The sequence below is a fragment of the Symsagittifera roscoffensis genome, chromosome 2 (genome assembly GCF_963678635.1).
Source record: "Symsagittifera roscoffensis chromosome 2, txSymRosc1.1, whole genome shotgun sequence".
Lineage (NCBI taxonomy): Eukaryota > Metazoa > Xenacoelomorpha > Acoela > Convolutidae > Symsagittifera > Symsagittifera roscoffensis.
This window is the reverse complement of record NC_087063.1, coordinates 51,321,689-51,344,786: the sequence shown is the minus strand read 5'-3', so window position 1 is coordinate 51,344,786 and position 23,098 is coordinate 51,321,689. Positions and strand designations below refer to the sequence as shown.

At 33.4% G+C, this 23,098-nt stretch overlaps 1 protein-coding gene across 1 annotated transcript in view; it reads right to left on the bottom strand.

Annotated features, from left to right (window-relative positions):
• LOC134839090 (beta-TrCP-like) overlaps positions 1-23,098 on the bottom strand; it is a 79,010-nt gene that overhangs the window by 37,649 nt on the left and 18,263 nt on the right. The window contains exons 5-6 of the mRNA XM_063854516.1: positions 22,729-22,919; positions 22,184-22,355 (exon numbers count right to left, since the gene is read on the bottom strand). Coding sequence (XP_063710586.1) covers positions 22,184-22,355; positions 22,729-22,919 — 363 coding nt within the window. The remainder of the gene's footprint in view (positions 1-22,183; positions 22,356-22,728; positions 22,920-23,098) is intronic.

Below are 23,098 nucleotides of genomic sequence, written 5' to 3'. Positions count from 1 at the left end.
TGATGAGTTAAAACTGCATCAACTGAGTAAACTTTGAACTATTTGATAAAGGTGGAACAAATATTTGCCGCAAGAAAAGTCGCAACAGTATTTGCGACTCAAGTCGAAAAAAAAGAAAATTCGTACTATAACTTTTCTTCGCGAGTGTAATTATGCAACTCATAAAAATGCAAATTATGTTGAGTTAGAAAAACTTTGAAATCGAGATTTTATTATATTTATGTTGTTGTTGCTTGAAAAAAAACGTTCTTCGGTTCACAACTACATGTAACGAAGCCATCAGTAACGAAGCTCTTAGGCCAAAATAAATTGCCAATTGGATGCAGCAAAAAGAGCATCAAATAAAAAAAAGATACAATTTTGCACGCAATAAACCGCAAAAAAACAAAGCCACATTATGAAAAACTAAGCATTTGAAAAAATAACGATATGCCTTGAGTACGAAAATTTCTAAAATCCAGATTTTATTCTTATGTTGTTTGAAACAAATAGTTTGTCTTCGGTTCAATTGATCATTTAAAATGCAACAATTGCGAAAAGTTTTTAAGTATTCGAAAGTCAAAGTACATGTAATAAGCTGTCAAGCCAGATCGATGCAGCAAAACTGTTGCTTTTAGTTCCACACTAACTGCCACTGAATCGCAACAAAATTCCCAACAATATTTGCGATTTAGGTTGAAAAAGGAAGTTCTTACTATGACACTTCGCTTCGATAGTGTTAATATGCATTTCAAAAACTGCAAGATATATTGAGTTAGAACATTTTTGAAATCGAGAAACAAATACCTTTTTTCGATTCAATTGAGTTAAAACTGCATCAACTGTGTAAACTTTGAACTATTTGATAAAGGTGCAACAAAAATTTGCCGCAAGAAAAGTCGCAACAGTATTTGCGACTCAAGTCGAAAAAATAAAGAAAATTCGTACTACAACTTTTCTTCGCAAGTGTAATTATGCAACTCATAAAAATGCAAATTATGTTGAGTTAGAAAAACTTTGAAATCGAGATTTTATTATATTTATGTTGTTGCTTGAAAAAAAAACTTTCTTCGGTTCACAGCCACATGTAACGAAGCCACCAGTAACGAAGCTACATAGGCCATTAAATTGCCAATTGGATGCAGCAAAAAGGGCATCAAATAGAAAAGATACAATTTTGCACGCAATAAACCGCAAAAAAACAAAGCCACATTATGAAAAACTAAGCATTTGAAAAAATAACGATATGCATTGAGTACGAAAATTTCTAAAATCCAGATTTTATTCTTATGTTGTTTGAAACAAATAGTTTGTCTTCGGTTCAATTGATCATTTAAAATGCAACAACTGCGAAAAGTTTTTAAGTATTCGAAAGTCAAAGTACATGTAATAAGCTGTCAAGCCAGATCGATGGAGCAAAACTGTTGCTTTTAGTTCCACACTAACTGCCACTGAATCGCAACAAAATTCCCAACAATATTTGCGATTTAGGTTGAAAAAGGAAGTTCTTACTATGACACTTCGCTTCGATAGTGTTAATATGCATTTCAAAAACTGCAAGATATATTGAGTTAGAACATTTTTGAAATCGAGAAACAAATACCTTTTTCGATTCAATTGATGAGTTAAAACTGCATCAACTGAGTAAACTTTGAACTATTTGATAAAGGTGGAACAAATATTTGCCGCAAGAAAAGTCGCAACAGTATTTGCGACTCAAGTCGAAAAAAAAGAAAATTCGTACTATAACTTTTCTTCGCAAGTGTAATTATGCAACTCATAAAAATGCAAATTATGTTGAGTTAGAAAAACTTTGAAATCGAGATTTTATTATATTTATGTTGTTGTTGCTTGAAAAAAAACGTTCTTCGGTTCACAACTACATGTAACGAAGCCATCAGTAACGAAGCTCTTAGGCCAAAATAAATTGCCAATTGGATGCAGCAAAAAGAGCATCAAATAAAAAAAAGATACAATTTTGCACGCAATAAACCGCAAAAAAACAAAGCCACATTATGAAAAACTAAGCATTTGAAAAAATAACGATATGCATTGAGTACGAAAATTTCTAAAATCCAGATTTCATTCTTATGTTGTTTGAAACAAATAGTTTGTTTTCGGTTCAATTGATCATTTAAAATGCAACAATTGCGAAAAGTTTTTAAGTATTCGGAAGTCAAAGTACATGTAATAAGCTGTCAAGCCAGATCGATGCAGCAAAACTGTTGCTTTTAGTTCCACACTAACTGCCACTGAATCGCAACAAAATTCCCAACAATATTTGCGATTTAGGTTGAAAAAGGAAGTTCTTACTATGACACTTCGCTTCGATAGTGTTAATATGCATTTCAAAAACTGCAAGATATATTGAGTTAGAACATTTTTGAAATCGAGAAACAAATACCTTTTTTCGATTCAATTGAGTTAAAACTGCATCAACTGTGTAAACTTTGAACTATTTGATAAAGGTGCAACAAAAATTTGCCGCAAGAAAAGTCGCAACAGTATTTGTGACTCAAGTCGAAAAAATAAAGAAAATTCGTACTACAACTTTTCTTCGCAAGTGTAATTATGCATCTCATAAAAATGCAAATTATGTTGAGTTAGAAAAACTTTGAAATCGAGATTTTATTATATTTATGTTGTTGCTTGAAAAAAGAACTTTCTTCGGTTCACAGCCACATGTAACGAAGCCACCAGTAACGAAGCTACATAGGCCAATAAATTGCCAATTGGATGCAGCAAAAAGGGCATCAAATAGAAAAAATACAATTTTGCACGCAATAAACCGCAAAAAAACAAAGCCACATTATGAAAAACTAAGCATTTGAAAAAATAACGATATGCATTGAGTACGAAAATTTCTAAAATCCAGATTTTATTCTTATGTTGTTTGAAACAAATAGTTTGTCTTCGGTTCAATTGATCATTTAAAATGCAACAACTGCGAAAAGTTTTTAAGTATTCGAAAGTCAAAGTACATGTAATAAGCTGTCAAGCCAGATCGATGGAGCAAAACTGTTGCTTTTAGCTCCACACTAACTGCCACTGAATCGCAACAAAATTCCCAACAATATTTGCGATTTAGGTTGAAAAAGGAAGTTCTTACTATGACACTTCGCTTCGATAGTGTTAATATGCATTTCAAAAACTGCAAGATATATTGAGTTAGAACATTTTTGAAATCGAGAAACAAATACCTTTTTTCGATTCAATTGAGTTAAAACTGCATCAACTGTGTAAACTTTGAACTATTTGATAAAGGTGGAACAAATATTTGCCGCAAGAAAAGTCGCAACAGTATTTGCGACTCAAGTCGAAAAAAAAGAAAATTCGTACTATAACTTTTCTTCGCAAGTGTAATTATGCAACTCATAAAAATGCAAATTATGTTGAGTTAGAAAAACTTTGAAATCGAGATTTTATTATATTTATGTTGTTGTTGCTTGAAAAAAAACGTTCTTCGGTTCACAACTACATGTAACGAAGCCATCAGTAACGAAGCTACATAGGCCAAAAAATTGCCAATTGGATGCAGCAAAAAGGGCATCAAATAGAAAAAATACAATTTTGCACGCAATAAACCGCAAAAAAACAAAGCCATATTATGAAAAACTAAGCATTTGAAAAAATAACGATATGCATTGAGTACGAAAATTTCTAAAATCCAGATTTTATTCTTATGTTGTTTGAAACAAATAGTTTGTCTTCGGTTCAATTGATCATTTAAAATGCAACAATTGCGAAAAGTTTTTAAGTATTCGAAAGTCAAAGTACATGTAATAAGCTGTCAAGCCAGATCGATGCAGCAAAACTGTTGCTTTTAGTTCCACACTACCTGCCACTGAATCGCAACAAAATTCCCAACAATATTTGCGATTTAGGTTGAAAAAGGAAGTTCTTACTATGACACTTCGCTTCGATAGTGTTAATATGCATTTCAAAAACTGCAAGATATATTGAGTTAGAACATTTTTGAAATCGAGAAACAAATACCTTTTTTCGATTCAATTGAGTTAAAACTGCATCAACTGTGTAAACTTTGAACTATTTGATAAAGGTGCAACAAAAATTTGCCGCAAGAAAAGTCGCAACAGTATTTGCTACTCAAGTCGAAAAAATAAAGAAAATTCGTACTACAACTTTTCTTCGCAAGTGTAATTATGCAACTCATAAAAATGCAAATTATGTTGAGTTAGAAAAACTTTGAAATCGAGATTTTATTATATTTATGTTGTTGCTTGAAAAAAAAACTTTCTTCGGTTCACAGCCACATGTAACGAAGCCACCAGTAACGAAGCTACATAGGCCAATAAATTGCCAATTGGATGCAGCAAAAAGGGCATCAAATAGAAAAGATACAATTTTGCACGCAATAAACCGCAAAAAAACAGCCACATTATGAAAAACTAAGCATTTGAAAAAATAACGATATGCATTGAGTACGAAAATTTCTAAAATCCAGATTTTATTCTTATGTTGTTTGAAACAAATAGTTTGTCTTCGGTTCAATTGATCATTTAAAATGCAACAACTGCGAAAAGTTTTTAAGTATTCGAAAGTCAAAGTACATGTAATAAGCTGTCAAGCCAGATCGATGGAGCAAAACTGTTGCTTTTAGTTCCACACTAACTGCCACTGAATCGCAACAAAATTCCCAACAATATTTGCGATTTAGGTTGAAAAAGGAAGTTCTTACTATGACACTTCGCTTCGCTAGTGTTAATATGCATTTCAAAAACTGCAAGATATATTGAGTTAGAACATTTTTGAAATCGAGAAACAAATACCTTTTTTCGATTCAATTGATGAGTTAAAACTGCATCAACTGTGTAAACTTTGAACTATTTGATAAAGGTGCTACAAAAATTTGCCGCAAGAAAAGTCGCAACAGTATTTGCGACTCAAGTCGAAAAAATAAAGAAAATTCGTACTACAACTTTTCTTCGCAAGTGTAATTATGCAACTCATAAAAATGCAAATTATGTTGAGTTAGAAAAACTTTGAAATCGAGATTTTATTATATTTATGTTGTTGTTGCTTGAAAAAAAACGTTCTTCGGTTCACAACTACATGTAACGAAGCCATCAGTAACGAAGCTCTATAGGCCAATAAATTGCCAATTAGATGCAGCAAAAAGGGCATCAAATAAAAAAGATACAATTTTGCACGCAATAAACCGCAAAAAAAAAACAAAGCCACATTATGGAAAACTATGCATTTGAAAAAATTACGATATGCATTGAGTTAGAAAATTTCTGACATCCAGATTTTATTCTTATGTTGTTTGAAACAAATAGTTTGTCTTCGGTTCAATTGATCATTTAAAATGCAACAACTGTGAAAAGTTTTTAAGTATTCGAAAGTCAAAGTACATGTAATGAGCTGTCAAGCCAGATCGATGCAGCAAAACTGTTGCTTTTAGTTCCACACTAACTGCCACTAAATCGCAACAAAATTCCCAACAATATTTGCGACTTAGGTTGAAAAAGGAAGTTCGTACTATGACACTTCGCTTCGCTAGTGTTAATATGCATTTCAAAAACTGCAAGATATATTGAGTTAGAACATTTTTGAAATGGAGAAACAAATACCTTTTTTCGATTCAATTGATGAGTTAAAACTGCATCAACTGTGTAAACTTTGAACTATTTGATAAAGGTGCAACAAAAATTTGCCGCAAGAAAAGTCGCAACAGTATTTGCGACTCAAGTCGAAAAAAAAAGAAAATTCGTACTACAACTTTTCTTCGCAAGTGTAATTATGCAACTCATAAAAATGCAAACTATGTTTAGTAAAAAAAAACTTTGAAATCGAGATTTTATTATATTTATGTTGTTGTTGCTTGAAAAAAAAACTTTCTTCGGTTCACAGCCATATGTAACGAAGCCACCAGTAACGAAGCTACATAGGCCAATAAATTGCCAATTGGATGCAGCAAAAAGGTCATCAAATAAAAAAGATACAATTTTGCACGCAATAAACCGCAAAAAAAAACAAAGCCACATTATGAAAAACTATGCATTTGAAAAAATTACGATATGCATTGAGTTAGAAAATTTCTGACATCCAGATTTTATTCTTATGTTGTTTGAAACAAATAGTTTGTCTTCGGTTCAATTGATCATTTAAAATGCAACAACTGTGAAAAGTTTTTAAGTATTCGAAAGTCAAAGAACATGTAAGGAGCTGTCAAGCCACATCGATGCAGCAAAACTGTTGCTTTTAGTTCCACACTAACTGCCACTGAATCGCAACAAAATTCCCAACAATATTTGCGACTTAGGTTGAAAAAGGAAGTTCGTACTATGACACTTCGCTTCGCTAGTGTTAATATGCATTTCAAAAACTGCAAGATATACTGAGTTAGAACATTTTTGAAATTGAGAAACAAATACCTTTTTTCGATTCAATTGATGAGTTAAAACTGCATCAACTGTGTAAACTTTGAACTATTTGATAAAGGTGCAACAAAAATTTGCCGCAAGAAAAGTCGCAACAGTATTTGCGACTCAAGTCGAAAAAAAACGAAAATTCGTACTACAACTTTTCTTCGCAAGTGTAATTATGCAACTCATAAAAATGCAAATTATGTTGAGTTAGAAAAACTTTGAAATCGAGATTTCATTATATTTATGTTGTTGTTTCTTGAAAAAAAAACTTTCTTCGGTTCACAGCCACATGTAACGAAGCCACCAGTAACGAAGCTACAAAGGCCAATAAATTGCCAATTGGATGCAGCAAAAAGGGCATCAATTCAAAAAAAGATACAATTTTGCACGCAATAAACCGCAAAAAAACCAGCACTATTATGAAAAACTATGCATTTGAAAAAATTACGATATGCATTGAGTTAGAAAATTTCTGACATCCAGATTTTATTCTTAGGTTGTTTGAAACAAATAGTTTGTCTTCGGTTCAATTGATCATTTAAAATGCAACAACTGTGAAAAATTTTTAAGTATTCGAAAGTCAAAGTACATGCAATAAGCTGTCAAGCCAGATCGATGCAGCAAAACTGTTATTTAGTTCCACACTAACTGCCACTGAATCGCAACATAATTCCCAACAATATTTGCGAGTTAGGTTGAAAAAAGGAAGTTCGTACTATAACACTTTGCTTCGCAAGTGTTAATATGCATTTCAAAAACTGCAAGATATATTGAGTTAGAGCATTTTTGAAATCGAGAAACAAATACCTTTTTTCAATTCAATTGATGAGTTAAAACTGCATCAACTGTGTAAACTTTGAACTATTTGACAAAGGTGCAACAAAAATTTGCCGCAAGAAAAGTCGCAACAGTATTTGCGACTCAAGTCGAAAAAAAAAGAAAATTCGTACTACAACCTTTCTTCGCAAGTGTAATTATGCAACTCATAAAAATGCAAATTATGTTGAGTTAGAAAAACTTTGAAATCGAGATTTTATTATATTTATGTTGTTGTTGCTTGAAAAAAAAAACTTTCTTCGGTTCACAGCCACATGTAACGAAGCCACAAAGTAACGAAGCTACATAGGCCAATAAATTGCCAATTGGATGCAGCAAAAAGGGCATCAATTCAAAAAAAGATACAATTTTGCACGCAATAAACCGCAAAAAAACCAGCACTATTATGAAAAACTATGCATTTGAAAAAATTACGATATGCATTGAGTTAGAAAATTTCTGACATCCAGATTTTATTCTTAGGTTGTTTGAAACAAATAGTTTGTCTTCGGTTCAATTGATCATTTAAAATGCAACAACTGTGAAAAATTTTTAAGTATTCGAAAGTCAAAGTACATGTAATAAGCTGTCAAGCCAGATCGATGCAGCAAAACTGTTGCTCTTAGTTCCACACTAACTGCCACTGAATCGCAACAAAATTCCCAACAAAATTTGCGACTTAGGTTGAAAAAGGAAGTTCGTACTATGACACTTTGCTTCGCTAGTGTTAATATGCATTTCAAAAACTGCAAGATATATTGAGTTAGAATATTTTTGAAATCGAGAAACAAATACCTTTTTTCAATTCAATTGATGAGTTAAAACTGCATCAACTGTGTAAACTTTGAACTATTTGATAAACGTGCAACAAATATTTGCCGCAAGAAAAGTCGCAACAGTAATTGCGACTCAAGTCGAAAAAAAAAGAAAATTCGTACTATAACTTTTCTTCGCAAGTGTAATTATGCAACTCATAAAAATGCAAATTACGTTGAGTTAGAAAAACTTTGAAATCGAGATTTTATTAAATTTATGTTGTTGTTGATTGAAACAAAATTTCTTCGGTTCACAACTACATGTAACGAAGCCACCAGTAACGAAGCTACATAGGCCAAAAAATTTCCAATTCGATGCAACAAAAAGAGCAACAAATAGAAAAAGATACAAATCAAATAAACCGCAAAAAAGCCACATTATGAAAAATAAGGTTTTTCAAAAAAATGCGAGAAACTTTGAGTTAGAAAACCTCTGAAATCGAGATTGTACTTTTGTTATGTTGTTTGAAACAATTAGTTTTCTTCGGTTCACTTGATGAATTAAAAATGTATCAACTGTATAAGCTTATAAATATTCAAATGTCAAAGCACAAGTTATCAACAGAGGCGAACCTGCGCTTCGTCAGCAGTTGCTAGAACACGACCAAAAAGCAGCTTTACCAAGTGACAAAAGAAAAAGTAGATGTAAACCTCAAAATTGCAAAAACTCAAGGCTTAGCAAAAACTCGAATTAGCAAATATCTGCGACCTAACCATTCAGCCACGGATGCTTAAAACTCCCAAAAACTAGCCACCAGTAACGAAGCTACATAGGCTAATAAAATACCAATTCGATGCAGCAAAAGTAGCATCAAATACAAAGATACAATTTTCCATGCCATAAAACGCAAAAAAAAACATTATTTAAACTTCATGCATTTTAAAAAAAATGTAACGAGTTAGAAAAATTCTGAAATTCAGATTTTATTTTTGTTATGTTGTTTGAAAAAAATAGTTGTCTTTGGTTCACTTGATGAATTAAAATGCATCAACTGTGTAAACAAATACTATTCGAATTGACTTAGATTGAAAAAAGTAAGTTTGTTTTATAACACTTTGCTTCGCAAGTGTAATTATGCATTTCAAAAAATTGCGAGTAATATTGGGTTAGAAAACTTCTGAAATCGAGATTGTACTTTTGTTATGTTGTTTATAAGTTTCTTCGGTTCACTTGATGCATTAAAAATGCATCAACAGTGTAAGCTTATAACTATTCGAAAGTCAAAGCACATGTTATCAACAGAGGCAAACCTGCGCTTCGCAAACAGTTGCTAGAACACGACCAAAAGGCAGCTCTATCAAGTGACATAAGAAATAGTAGATGTAAGCCTCAAAACTGCAAAAAATCAAGGCTTAGCAAAAACTCGAATTAGCAAACATCTGCGACCTAACCATTCAGCCACGGATGCTTAAAATTCCCAAAAACTAGCCACCAGTAACGAAGCTACATAGGTTAATAAAATACCAATTCGATGCAGCAAAAGTAGCATCAAATATAAAGATACAATTTTGCATGCAATAAAACGCAAAAAAAAACACATTATGTAAAAATTATGCATTTTAAAAAATGTAACGACTTGGAAAATTTCTGAAATCCAGATTTTATTATTGTTATGTTGTTTGAAACAATTAGTTGTCTTCGGTTCAATCGATCATTCATCATGCATCAACTGTGAAAAGTTTTAAGTAATCGAATGTCAAACCACATGTAATAAGCTGTCAAGCCAGATCGATGAAGCAAAATTGTTGCTTTTAGTTCCACACTAACTGCCACTGAATCGCAACAAAATTCCCAACAATGTTTGCGACTTTTTGAAAAAAGGAAGTTCGTACTATAGCACTTTGCTTCGCAAGTGTTAATATGCATTTCAAAAACTGCAAGATATATTGAACAAGAACGTTTTTGAAATCGTGAAACAAATACCTTTTTTCGGTTCAATTGATGAGTTAAAACTTCAACAACTGTGTAAACTTTGAACTAATTGATAAAGGTGCAACAAATAAGCTGTCGAGCCAATTCGATGCAGCAAATATTCGCCGCAAGAAAAATCGCAACAGTATTTGCAACTCAAGTCGAAAAAAAAAAGAAAATTCGTACTATAACTTTTCTTCGCAGCTGCAATTATGCAACTCATAAAAAAGCAAATTATGTTGAGTCAGAAAAACTTTGAAATCGAGATTGTACTTTTGTTATGTTGTTTGAAACAAATAGTTTACTTCGGTTCACTGGATGAATTAAAAATGTATCAACTGTATAAGCTTATAAATATTCGAACGTCAAAGCACATTTTATCAACAGAGGCGAACCTGCGCTTCGTAGACAGTTTTAGAACACGACCATAAAGCAGCTCTATCAACTGACAAAAAAAATAGATGTAAGCCTCAAAATTGCAAAAACTCAAGGCTTAGCAAAAACTCGAATTAGCAAATATCTGCGACCAAACCATTCAGCCACAGATGCTTAAAATTCCCAAAAACTAGTCACCAGTAACGGAGCCACATATGCTAATAAAATACCAATTCGAAGCCGCAAAAGTAGCATCAAATACAAAGATACAATTTCGCATGCAATAAAACGCAAAAAATAAAAACACATTATGTAAAAATTATGCATTTTCAAAAATGTAACGAGTTAGAAAAATTCTGAAACCCAGATTTTATTATTGTTATAATGTTTGAAACAAAAAGTTGTCTTCGGTTCACTTGATGAATTAAAAAGCATCAACTGTGTAAATATAACCATTCGAACGTCAAAGCACAGGTTATCAATAAGCTGTGAAGGTGTAACAAATAAGCTGTCATGCCAATTCGATGCAGCAAAAAATGTTGCTTTTAGTCGCAACAATAACAATATTTGGTACTTAGTCGCAATATTATTTGCGACTCACATTTAAAAAAAGGAAGTTCGTACGATAACACTTTGCTTCGCAAGTGTAAAAAGCTGGAAAGGTGAAACAACATAGCAAAGGTGCAACAAAATATCAAAAACTCTTTTTGCTAAATCGAAGCAGCAAATAATTCGGCTTTTAGTTCAAGACTTAATTGCTCTGCGTCGCAAAAAATTTCCGAATAGCGAGTAAAATTGGGGTAGAAAACTTCTGAAATCGAGATTGTATTATTGTTATGTTGTTTGAAACAAATAATTTTTTTCGGTTCACGTGATGAATTAAAAAAGCATCAACTGTGTAAGTTTATGAATATTCGAATCTCAAAGCACAGGTTATCAAAAGAGGCGAGACTGCGCTTCGCAAACAGTTGCTAGAACACGACTTAAAAGCAGCTCTTTCAAGTGACATAAAAAAAAGAAATAAGCCTCAAAACTGCAAAAACCCAGGGCTTAGCAGAAATTCGAATTAGCAAATATCTATGACCTAGCAAATTTGAGTCTCACGGACTAACCATTCAGCCATGGATGCTTAAATTCCCAAAAACTAGCCACCAGTAACGAAGCTACATAGGCTAATAAATTGCCAATTAGATGCAACAAAAAGAGCATCAAATACAAAAAGATACAAATCAAACAATTCGCAAAAAAAGCCACATTATGAAAAATTATGTTTTTCAAAAAATTGCGAGAAACGATGGGTTAGAAAACTTCTGAAACGGAGATTGTACTTTTGTTATGTTGTTTGAAACAAATGGTTTTCTTCGGTTCACTTGATGAACTAAAAATGTATCAACTGTATAAGCTTATAGATATTCGAAGGTCAAAGCACATGTTATCAACAGATGCAAACCTGCGCTTCGTAACAGTTTCTAGAACACGACCAAAAACAGCTCAATCGCGTGACATAACAAAAAAGAGACGTAAGCCTCAAAACTGCAAAGACTCAAGGCTTAGCAAAAACTCGAATTAGCAAATTTCTGCGACCTAACCATTCAGCCACGGATGCTTAAAATTCCCAAAAACTAGCCACCAGTAACGAAGCTACATAGGCTAATAAAATACCAATTCGATGCAGCAGAAGTAGCATCAAATAAAAATATACAATTTTGCATGCAATAAAACGCAAAAAACAAAAAACATTATGTAAAAATTATGCATTTTAAAAAATGTAACGAGTTAGAAAAATTCTGAAATCCAGATTTTATGATTGTTATGTAGTTTGTAACAAATAGTCGTCTTCGGTTCACTTGATGAAATAAAATGCAACAACTGTGTAAACATATAACTATTCGAACGTCAAAGCACATGTTATCAATAAGCTGTGAAGGTGTAACAAATAAGCTGTCATGCCAATTCGATGCAGCAAAAAATGTTGCTTCTAGTCGCAACAAAATTTGCTACTTAGTCGCAATATTATTTGCGACTTACGTTTAAAAAAAAGGAAGTTCGTACGATAACACTTTGCTTCGCAAGTGTAAGAAGCTGGAAAGGTGAAACAACAGATCAAAGGTGCAACAAAATAGCAAAACATCTTTTTGCTAATTCGAAGCAGCAAATAATGTGGCTTTTAGTTCAACATTAATTCCTCTGCGTCGTAACAAATTTCGAAACAAAAATTGCAAAATAGTTGAGAAAAGGAAGTTCGTTGTATAACACTTTGCTTCGCAAGTGTAATTATGCATTTCAAAAAATTGCGAGTAATATTGGGTTAGAAAACTTCTGAAATCGAGATTGTGTGATAGCTATGTTGTTTCAAACAAATAACTTTTCTTCGGTTCCCTTGATAAAATAAAAAAGCATCAACTGTGTAAGCTTATGAATATTCGAATCTCAAAGCACAGGTTATCAACAGAGGCGAGACTGCGCTTCGCAAACAGTTGCTAGAACACGACCAAAAACAGCTCTATCAAGTGACATAAGAAAAAGTAGATGTAAGCCTCAAAATTGCAAAAACTCAAGGCTTAGCAAAAACGTGAATTATCAAATATCTGCGACCTAACCATTCAGCCACGGATGCTTAAAATTCCCAAGTAAAAGTAGCATGAAGATACAATTTTGCATGCAATAAACCGCAAAAAAAACAGAAAAAAATTATGCATTTTAAAAAATGTAACGAGTTAGAAAATTTCTGAAATCCAGATTTTATAATTGTTACGTTGTTTGTAACAAATAGTTGTCTTCGGTTCACTTGATGAATTAAAATGCATCAACTGTGTAAACATAAAACTATTCGAACGTCAAAGCACATGTTATCAATAAGCTGTGATGTTGTAACAAATAAGCTGTCATGCCAATTCGATGCAGCAAAAAATGTTGCTTTTAGTCGCAACAGTATTTGCTACTTAGTCGCAATATTATTTTCCACCTAAGTTGAGAAAAAGGAAGTTCGTACGATAACACTTTGCTTCGCAAGTGTAAAAAGCTGGAAATGTGAATGAACATACCAAAGGTGCAACAAAATATCAAAACATCTTTTTGCTAATTCATCTTTAAAACATCTTTTTGCAAATGATATGGCTTTTAGTTCAGTACTAAATTCCTCTGCGTCGCAACAAATTTCCAAACCATATTTGCGACTTAGATTGAAAAAAAGGAAGTTCGTTTTATAACACTTTGCTTGGCAAGTGTAATCATGCATTTCAAATAATTGCGAGAAATATTGGGTTAGAAAACTTCTGAAATCGAGATTGTATGATTGCTATGTTGTTTCAAACAAATAATTTTTCTTCGGTTCCCTTGATGAAATAAAAAAGCATCAACTGTGTAAGCTTATGAATATTCGAATCTCAAAGCACAGGTTATCAACAGAGGCGAGACTGCGCTTCGCAAACAGTTGCTAGAACACGACTTAAAAGCAGCTCTTTCAAGTGACATAAAAAAAGTAAAAGTAAGCCTCAAAACTGCAAAAACCCAGGGCTTAGCAGAAGTTCGAATTAGCAAATATCTGCGACCTAGCAAATTTGAGTCTCACGCACTAACCATTCAGCCATGGATGCTTAAATTCCCAAAAACTAGCCACCAGTAACGAAGCTACATAGGCTAATAAGTTGCCAATTCGATGCAACAAAAAGAGCATCAAATACAAAAAGATACAAATCAAACAATTCGCAAAAAAAGCCACATTATGAAAAATTATGTTTTTCAAAAAATTGCGAGAAACGATGGGTTAGAAAACTTCTGAAACGGAGATTGTACTTTTGTTATGTTGTTTGAAACAAATGGTTTTCTTCGGTTCACTTGATGAACTAAAAATGTATCAACTGTATAAGCTTATAGATATTCGAAGGTCAAAGCACATGTTATCAACAGATGCAAACCTGCGCTTCGTAACAGTTTCTAGAACACGACCAAAAACAGCTCAATCGCGTGACATAACAAAAAAGAGACGTAAGCCTCAAAACTGCAAAGACTCAAGGCTTAGCAAAAACTCGAATTAGCAAATTTCTGCGACCTAACCATTCAGCCACGGATGCTTAAAATTCCCAAAAACTAGCCACCAGTAACGAAGCTACATAGGCTAATAAAATACCAATTCGATGCAGCAGAAGTAGCATCAAATAAAAATATACAATTTTGCATGCAATAAAACGCAAAAAACAAAACATTATGTAAAAATTATGCATTTTAAAAAATGTAACGAGTTAGAAAAATTCTGAAATCCAGATTTTATGATTGTTATGTAGTTTGTAACAAATAGTCGTCTTCGGTTCACTTGATGAAATAAAATGCAACAACTGTGTAAACATATAACTATTCGAACGTCAAAGCACATGTTATCAATAAGCTGTGAAGGTGTAACAAATAAGCTGTCATGCCAATTCGATGCAGCAAAAAATGTTGCTTCTAGTCGCAACAAAATTTGCTACTTAGTCGCAATATTATTTGCGACTTACGTTGAAAAAAAAGGAAGTTCGTACGATAACACTTTGCTTCGCAAGTGTAAGAAGCTGGAAAGGTGAAACAACAGATCAAAGGTGCAACAAAATAGCAAAACATCTTTTTGCTAATTCGAAGCAGCAAATAATGTGGCTTTTAGTTCAACATTAATTCCTCTGCGTCGTAACAAATTTCGAAACAAAAATTGCAAAATAGTTGAGAAAAGGAAGTTCGTTGTATAACACTTTGCTTCGCAAGTGTAATTATGCATTTCAAAAAATTGCGAGTAATATTGGGTTAGAAAACTTCTGAAATCGAGATTGTATGATAGCTATGTTGTTTCAAACAAATAACTTTTCTTCGGTTCCCTTGATAAAATAAAAAAGCATCAACTGTGTAAGCTTATGAATATTCGAATCTCAAAGCACAGGTTATCAACAGAGGCGAGACTGCGCTTCGCAAACAGTTGCTAGAACACGACCAAAAACAGCTCTATCAAGTGACATAAGAAAAAGTAGATGTAAGCCTCAAAATTGCAAAAACTCAAGGCTTAGCAAAAACGTGAATTATCAAATATCTGCGACCTAACCATTCAGCCACGGATGCTTAAAATTCCCAAGTAAAAGTAGCAGGAAGATACAATTTTGCATGCAATAAACCGCAAAAAAAAACAGAAAAAAATTATGCATTTTAAAAAATGTAACGAGTTAGAAAATTTCTGAAATCCAGATTTTATAATTGTTACGTTGTTTGTAACAAATAGTTGTCTTCGGTTCACTTGATGAATTAAAATGCATCAACTGTGTAAACATAAAACTATTCGAACGTCAAAGCACATGTTATCAATAAGCTGTGATGTTGTAACAAATAAGCTGTCATGCCAATTCGATGCAGCAAAAAATGTTGCTTTTAGTCGCAACAGTATTTGCTACTTAGTCGCAATATTATTTTCCACCTAAGTTGAGAAAAAGGAAGTTCGTACGATAACACTTTGCTTCGCAAGTGTAAAAAGCTGGAAATGTGAATGAACATACCAAAGGTGCAACAAAATATCAAAACATCTTTTTGCTAATTCATGTTTAAAACATCTTTTTGCAAATGATATGGCTTTTAGTTCAGTACTAAATTCCTCTGCGTCGCAACAAATTTCCAAACCATATTTGCGACTTAGATTGAAAAAAAGGAAGTTCGTTTTATCACACTTTGCTTGGCAAGTGTAATCATGCATTTCAAATAATTGCGAGAAATATTGGGTTAGAAAACTTCTGAAATCGAGATTGTATGATTGCTATGTTGTTTCAAACAAATAATTTTTCTTCGGTTCCCTTGATGAAATAAAAAAGCATCAACTGTGTAAGCTTATGAATATTCGAATCTCAAAGCACAGGTTATCAACAGAGGCGAGACTGCGCTTCGCAAACAGTTGCTAGAACACGACTTAAAAGCAGCTCTTTCAAGTGACATAAAAAAAGTAGAAGTAAGCCTCAAAACTGCAAAAACCCAGGGCTTAGCAGAAGTTCGAATTAGCAAATATCTGCGACCTAGCAAATTTGAGTCTCACGCACTAACCATTCAGCCATGGATGCTTAAATTCCCAAAAACTAGCCACCTGTAACGAAGCTACATAGGCTAATAAGTTGCCAATTCGATGCAACAAAAAGAGCATCAAATACAAAAAGATACAAATCAAACAAATCGCAAAAAAAGCCACATTATGAAAAATTATGTTTTTCAAAAAATTGCGAGAAACGATGGGTTAGAAAACTTCTGAAACGGAGATTGTACTTTTGTTATGTTGTTTGAAACAAATGGTTTTCTTCGGTTCACTTGATGAACTAAAAATGTATCAACTGTATAAGCTTATAGATATTCGAAGGTCAAAGCACATGTTATCAACAGATGCAAACCTGCGCTTCGTAACAGTTTCTAGAACACGACCAAAAACAGCTCAATCGCGTGACATAACAAAAAAGAGACGTAAGCCTCAAAACTGCAAAGACTCAAGGCTTAGCAAAAACTCGAATTAGCAAATTTCTGCGACCTAACCATTCAGCCACGGATGCTTAAAATTCCCAAAAACTAGCCACCAGTAACGAAGCTACATAGGCTAATAAAATACCAATTCGATGCAGCAGAAGTAGCATCAAATAAAAATATACAATTTTGCATGCAATAAAACGCAAAAAACAAAAAACATTATGTAATTATTATGCATTTTAAAAAATGTAACGAGTTAGAAAAATTCTGAAATCCAGATTTTATGATTGTTATGTAGTTTGTAACAAATAGTCGTCTTCGGTTCACTTGATGAAATAAAATGCAACAACTGTGTAAACATATAACTATTCGAACGTCAAAGCACATGTTATCAATAAGCTGTGAAGGTGTAACAAATAAGCTGTCATGCCAATTCGATGCAGCAAAAAATGTTGCTTCTAGTCGCAACAAAATTTGCTACTAAGTCGCAATATTATTTGCGACTTACGTTGAAAAAAAAGGAAGTTCGTACGATAACACTTTGCTTCGCAAGTGTAAGAAGCTGGAAAGGTGAAACAACAGATCAAAGGTGCAACAAAATAGCAAAACATCTTTTTGCTAATTCGAAGCAGCAAATAATGTGGCTTTTAGTTCAACATTAATTCCTCTGCGTCGTAACAAATTTCGAAACAAAAATTGCAAAATAGTTGAGAAAAGGAAGTTCGTTGTATAACACTTTGCTTCGCAAGTGTAATTATGCATTTCAAAAAATTGCGAGTAATATTGGGTTAGAAAACTTCTGAAATCGAGATTGTATGATTGCTATATTGTTTCAAACAAATAACTTTTCTTCGGTTCCCTTGATAAAATAAAAAAGCATCAACTGTGTAAGCTTATGAATATTCGAATCTCAAAGCACAGGTTATCAACAGAGGCGAGACTGCGCTTCGCAAACAGTTGCTAGAACACGACCAAAAACAGCTCTATCAAGTGACATAAGAAAAAGTAGATGTAAGCCTCAAAATTGCAAAAACTCAAGGCTTAGCAAAAACGTGAATTATCAAATATCTGCGACCTAACCATTCAGCCACGGATGCTTAAAATTCCCAAGTAAAAGTAGCATGAAGATACAATTTTGCATGCAATAAACCACAAAAAAAACAGAAAAAAATTATGCATTTTAAAAAATGTAACGAATTAGAAAATTTCTGAAATCCAGATTTTATAATTGTTACGTTGTTTGTAACAAATAGTTGTCTTCGGTTCACTTGATGAATTAAAATGCATCAACTGTGTAAACATAAAACTATTCGAACGTCAAAGCACATGTTATCAATAAGCTGTGATGTTGTAACAAATAAGCTGTCATGCCAATTCGATGCAGCAAAAAATGTTGCTTTTAGTCGCAACAGTATTTGCTACTTAGTCGCAATATTATTTTCCACCTAAGTTGAGAAAAAGGAAGTTCGTACGATAACACTTTGCTTCGCAAGTGTAAAAAGCTGGAAATGTGAATTAACATACCAAAGGTGCAACAAAATATCAAAACATCTTTTTGCTAATTCATCTTTAAAACATCTTTTTGCAAATGATATGGCTTTTAGTTCAGTACTAAATTCCTCTGCGTCGCAACAAATTTCCAAACCATATTTGCGACTTAGATTGAAAAAAAGGAAATTCGTTTTATAACACTTTGCTTGGCAAGTGTAATCATGCATTTCAAATAATTGCGAGAAATATTGGGTTAGAAAACTTCTGAAATCGAGATTGTATGATTGCTATGTTGTTTCAAACAAATAATTTTTCTTCGGTTCCCTTGATGAAATAAAAAAGCATCAACTGTGTAAGCTTATGAATATTCGAATCTCAAAGCACAGGTTATCAACAGAGGCGAGACTGCGCTTCGCAAACAGTTGCTAGAACACGACTTAAAAGCAGCTCTTTCAAGTGACATAAAAAAAGTAGAAGTAAGCCTCAAAACTGCAAAAACCCAGGGCTTAGCAGAAGTTCGAATTAGCAAATATCTGCGACCTAGCAAATTTGAGTCTCACGCACTAACCATTCAGCCATGGATGCTTAAATTCCCAAAAACTAGCCACCAGTAACGAAGCTACATAGGCTAATAAATTGCCAATTCGATGCAACAAAAAGAGCATCAAATACAAAAAGATACAATTCCAACAAATCGCAAAAAAAGCCACATTATGAAAAATTCGGCTTTTCAAAAAATTGCGAGAAACTTTGGATTAGAAAACTTCTGAAACCGAGATTGTACTTTTGTTATGTTGTTTAAAACAAATGGTTTTCTTCGGTTCACTTGATGAGTTAAAAATGTATCAACAGTATAAGCTTATAAATATTCGAACGTCAAAGCACATGATATCAACAGAGGCGAACCTGCGTTTCGTAAACAGTTGCTAGAACACGACCAAAAACAGCTCTATCAATTGACATAAGAAAAAGTAGATGTAAGCCTCAAAATTGCAAAAACCCAAGGTTTAGCAAAAACGCGAATTAGCAAATATCTGCGACCTAACCATTCAGCCACGGATGCTTAAAATTCCCAAGTAAAAGTAGCATGAAGATACAAATTTGCATGCAATAAAACGCAAAAAAAACATGTAAAAATTATGCATTTTAAAAAAAGTAACGAGTTAGAAAATTTCTGAAATCCAGATTTTATTATCGTTACGTTGTTTGTAACAAATAGTTGTCTTCGGTTCACTTGATGAATTAAAATGCATCAACTGTGTAAACATAAAACTATTCGAACGTCAAAGCACATGTTATCAATAAGCTGTGATGTTGTAACAAATAAGCTGTCATGCCAATTCGATGCAGCAAAAAATGTTGCTTTTAGTCGCAACAATATTTGCTACTTAGTCGCAATATTATTTTCGACCTACGTTGAGAAAAATGAAGTTCGTACGATAACGCTTTGCTTCGCAAGTGTAAAAAGCTGGAAATGTGAATTAACATACCAAAGGTGCAACAAAATATCAAAACATCTTTTTGCTAATTCATCTTTAAAACATCTTTTTGCAATTGATGTGGCTTTTAGTTCAACACTAAATTCCTCTGCGTCGCAACAAATTTCCAAACCAGATTTGCGACTTAGATTGAAAAAAAGGAAGTTCGTTTTATAACACTTGCTTCGCAAGTGTAATTATGCATTTCAAAAAATTGCGAGTAATATTGGGTTAGAAAACTTCTGAAATCGAGATTGTATGATTGTTATGTTGTTTGAAACCAATAATTTTCTTCGGTTCACTTTATGAAAAACAAATGCAACAACTGTGTAAGTCTATGAATATTCGAATCTCAAAGCACAGATTATCAACAGAGGCGAACCTGCGCTTCGCAAACAGTTGCTAGCACATGACCAAAAAGCAGCTCTATCAAACGACATTAAAAAAAGTAGAAATAAGCCTCATAAATAAGACATGAAAAATTGCGAGATGCATTGAATTAGAAAATTTCTGATTTTATTATTATGTTGATTGAAACAAATAGTTTGTCTTCGGTTCAATTGATGAATTAAAATGTATCAACTGTGAAAAGTTATAAATATTCGAATGTCAAAGCACATGTAATAAGCTGTCAAGCCAGTTCCATACAGCAAAATTGTTGCTTTTAGTGTTAATACGCACTTCAAAAAACTGCAAGATATATTGAGGTAGAACATTTTTGAAATCGAGCAACAAATACCTTTCTTCGGTTCAATTGATGAGTTGAAACTGCATCATCTGTGTAAACTTAGAACAATTTGAATCTCAAAGCACATGTTATCAAAAAGCTGTACAGGTGCAACAAATAAGCTGTCATGTCAATTCGATGCAGCAAATATTTGCCGCAAGAAAAGTCGCAACAGCATTTGTGACTCAAGTCGAAAAAAAGAAAATTCATACTATTACTTTTCTTCGCAAGTGTAATTATGCAACTCATAAAAAATGCAAAATATGTTGAGTTAGAAAAATTTTGAAATCGAGATTTTATTATAATTATGTTGATTGAAAAAAATCTCCCTTCGGTTCACAAGCACAAGTCATCAAAAAGCTGTAAAAGTGCAACAAGTAAGCTGTCATGCCAATTCGATGCAGCAAATAGTGTTGCTTCAAATCGGAACAATAATTGCGACTTAGATAGGAAAAAAAAGAAAGTTCGTACTATAACACTTTGCTTTGCGCGTTTAATTTTGCTTTTCAAAAAATTGCGATAAATTGAGTTAGAAAATTTCTAGGATAAAGATTTTATTATTGTTAAGATGTTTGAACCAAATAGCTTTTTTCGGCTCACTTGAATTAAAATGCATCAACTGTGTAAACTCATAACTATTCGAATGTCAAAGCACATGTTATCAATAAGCTGCAAAGGTGCAACAAATAGGTTGTCATGCCAATTTGATGCAGCAAAAAATATTTCTTTAAGTCGCAACAATATTTGCGACTTAGATTGGAAAAAAAAGAAAGTTCATACTATATCACTTTGCTTCGCGAGTGTTATTAAGCGTTTCAAAAAAAATTTCTAGGATAAAGATTTTATTATTGTTAAGATGTTTGAACCAAATAGCTTTTTTCGGCTCACTTGAATTAAAATGCATCAACTGTGTAAACTCATAACTATTCGAATGTCAAAGCACATGTTATCAATAAGCTGCAAAGGTGCAACAAATAGGTTGTCATGCCAATTTGATGCAGCAAAAAATATTTCTTTAAGTCGCAACAATATTTGCGACTTAGATTGGAAAAAAAAGAAAGTTCATACTATATCACTTTGCTTCGCGAGTGTTATTAAGCGTTTCAAAAAAATTGCGAGATAAATTGACTTAGAAAACTTTCAAAATGGAGATTTTATTATTCTTATGTTGTTTCCAACAAATAGCTTTCTTCGTTTTTCGGTTCACTCGATGAATTAAAAATGCATCGACTGTATAAAATTATACCTATCCGAATGTCTAAGCACATGTTATCAATAAGCTGTAAGCTTGCAACTTATTGCCAATCATTTTATATGGCCAATTCGGTGCAGCAAATACTGTTGCTTTAAGTCGCAACAAAAATTGCGACTTAGTGGTAACAAAAATCGCAACGATATTTACGACTTAGGTTGAAAAATGAAATTTAGTACAATAACACTTTGCTTCGCAAGTGTAATTATATTGTTTTCTATTATGTGAAGAGCAGTTTAGTTGATTGACTAGGCGGTTTTCCAACTCGAACCATCACAATCATTTGCCGGGTAATTTTGAACGGACACTGCTTTGTTATGAGCCAGCCGAAAATGTGAACCTCTTACAAAAAACTGATGAAACAGTTGTGAATTAGAATCGAAATTCATGCAAACTTCTTCATAATTGACGTTACTTTCGGCTGATTTATATACTCAGCTCATTTTCGGCTGGCTTATACTTCAGCTGTTTTTTTTTCAACCTCGTGACTGACCTTTGAGCATGTGACCATCATTCCGTCGTCGAAGCGGAGGTGGAGCACTGCCTCGCAGTGGTGTATAAGGGTGTTGACCAGCTCGCCACTGTGTACGTCCCACACACGCACAGTCGAGTCAGAAGAGCCGGTTATAATCACCTGGTCGTCATATTGCAAGCACAGCACCGACCTGCAATGTTACATGTTCAGAAGCGAAGGGTCTAGCTGTGAAGAACTAAAGGGCTACAAGACTTTTGTTATGACCCTATTTAGATTGTTTGCCTAGCAGACAATATACCATTTCGAAATCTATACGTTCAGAAAGTAATGTGGTTGAAAGATCAAACAAGACAAAAAACAGCGAAACGTTAAAAAAGCCTGTCATGTATATAATGTGTGCTTTTTCAAAATGCGCGGAGGTTGGGTTCTCACTGATTACGAATTGGTACAATTTGGCCTGGCACGGGTTGTGCTTTCAATTTTCCTATGAAGACAGAGAAGAAACTAGAGAGGCATCAACCCTCTTGGGGGTTAGAACAAAAACAATGACAAGTACTACTGACCCCGTGTGTCCTTGTAGCACCCTGGTGCACTCGAGGTTTGCCCTCTGCCACACCTTGATAGTGTTATCCCTCAGCCCACTCACTATCTTCTCGTCATCGTACTGCAGACAGTACACGCCTTTGCTCTGTTCACTGCGACACGAGATCTTCTTTGACTTGTAGTAGCCATACTTCCAGTTCTCCTCTATGTTCTGCATACAAAACAAAAAACGTTCATGAGCATTTTTTTAATCCATAAATGTGAATATATTTCAATTTGTAGCATCAATCAAAATGAACACATACACAAAATGAAGAGGATAGATAAGAGACAACATGTCTAATGAGAATCTACCCATGTTTGGGTTACAAACTTCAAATAAATAAATAA